General features: G+C 33.7%; 1 protein-coding gene across 1 annotated transcript; it reads left to right on the top strand.

Moving 5' to 3' along the window:
* The first annotated feature begins 278 nt into the window (after nt 1-278).
* Nucleotides 279-812, top strand: LOC111030594. The gene has a single exon (XM_022310162.1). It carries the CDS (start codon nt 279-281, stop codon nt 810-812), a length of 534 nt encoding a protein of 177 aa, XP_022165854.1.
* Nucleotides 813-2,129: the final 1,317 nt, after the last annotated feature.

Here is a 2,129-nt window from a genome sequence, read left to right on the forward strand (position 1 = left end):
CCTTCTGGACCATATTAACCAACAGCTCCGCCTGGACGAAATCGATCCGGTCGGCCGCAGGACAATTCTGCCTTCGACGTTTCTAGGTGGTCCTAGGCACATGAAACAATGTTACCACGTCGCAATGTCCCTTGTGCGTAAGTACGGAAAGCTGGACTTATTCATAACATTTACGTGTAACCCTAGGTGGCCAGAGATAGTAAATAACATTCCGGTTGCCTTCAACCAACAGGCCTGATTTGGTTGCACGGGTGTTTCACGCAAAACTGAAGGAGCTAATGCGTGACATCACGGTTAATAAGTTGTTTGTTATAGATGCTTATGTTTACACTATTGAGTTTCAAAAACGTGGTCTCCCACACGCACATATACTAATCATCTTGGATGAGAACAGCAAGTTACTAACTGCTGAAGACGTCGACAGTGTTGTGTGTGCCTACTGGCCTGACCCTGCATCCGAAAGGCGCCAACTCGACAGTGTGAAATCGCACATGATTCATGGTTCGTGTGGACCACTCGACCGCAACAGTCCGTATATGGTGGACAACAGTTGTACGAAGAAATATCCCAAAGAATACAACGAGGAGACTGTATACATTTCTGAAGGTGGTTACCCGACTTATCGTAGACCGAACAATGGACTTGTGGTCAACGTCAGAGGTCATCCTGTTGAAAATGAGTTTGTTGTACCATACAACCCATACTTGCTGGTCAAGTATGATGCCCACATAAACGTTGAGGTGTGCTCTACTGTGAAGAGCCTAATGTATTTGTATAAATACGTCTACAAGGGCCATGACGCAGCTACCTAGGAAATTTGGAATGGGGATGAAATTGAAAAGTAATTGAATTTAACTTATAATTTTAATTGTTGACTTCTCAATTACATTCCATCTATCATTATTGTGTTAGATAATAATTATGATAAAAATGGTATTAACATTGTCCAACAGTCAACCAAAATCATTTTAAAGCTGCATCAATCTCAGTAATGTTACCTTAAGTGTTATTCTGTATATGTGATAGATGTTGTTGGTAAATTGTATTTTCATTAATATTCATTATATACAATACAATAATATAACATTTCATTTTGTGACTTATGAACCAATAATGCTGCTCAATTTAAAATGATTCAATTTTAATAACTTTTATTTGTTTTAATATTTTCCTTGGACACATTAGTTGAATAACCTGCCTACACACAATGCTGTTATGTGATATTATTATTGAATTTTCATTTAATGTTTACTCTATTATGCCGATATAAAAAAATCAATATAATTAAGGCATTGTACCATAAAATTGTAAAAAAATTATGATAAATAAAACATAATATATTAATTGATATTCATAGCTATTCTTTTTACACAAGCTGCATATCTATTTTGAGGTATACTGTGGGTACTGCTGTAACTATATTCTAAATTCTGTTTCTGTAATAATAACACATACTAGTGTCATGTAAATTTCTTTAATTATGATTATTAAATCAAATTGATAAATTGATAACTAACTTATATAAACATAAATAAAACAATACCTCATAGTATGTATAATAAACTCATGTACCTACTATATTGTATAATTGGCTTTATGTATTTTTGTGTATATTATTGTATACCAGTAGTAATAATCTTTTATTTTTTTTACAAAATCTACTGAAAAGGCACTGTAATTACCTTTTATATGACATATGTATACTATATATATTATGCATATATACATGTTCCTTTTTTTAATTTCAATAAATTACATAACATTACTTTGGGTTTTTAGTTTGTACTCGGGAGTCACAAGGTTATCCTATAGAATAGCTATTCGGTCTCACTATAGGTTGCTCATGCTGGTAGTTAGATATTCAATTGTAGAATAGAATTGAAGTTAAACGTTTATCGACATCGATCGAATCAGCCTGCATTTACAACCACCGTTAGTGAAGCGACAACACACACACAGTCCTGGTGAATACAATGTAGAGATTTAACACTAACTATAATCATTGTCTGCTGGGGTGATTATATACAGAGTAAAAAGCTATAAATAAAATAAATGTAGTGTCGTCATTTTGTTTTTAGGCTTTTCACATTTGTGTTTAGAGGTCGTTTGTTCTGATGTACTATGATAAT

Source organism: Myzus persicae, unplaced genomic scaffold (assembly GCF_001856785.1).
Source record: "Myzus persicae strain clone G006 unplaced genomic scaffold, MPER_G0061.0, whole genome shotgun sequence".
NCBI lineage: Eukaryota > Metazoa > Arthropoda > Insecta > Hemiptera > Aphididae > Myzus > Myzus persicae.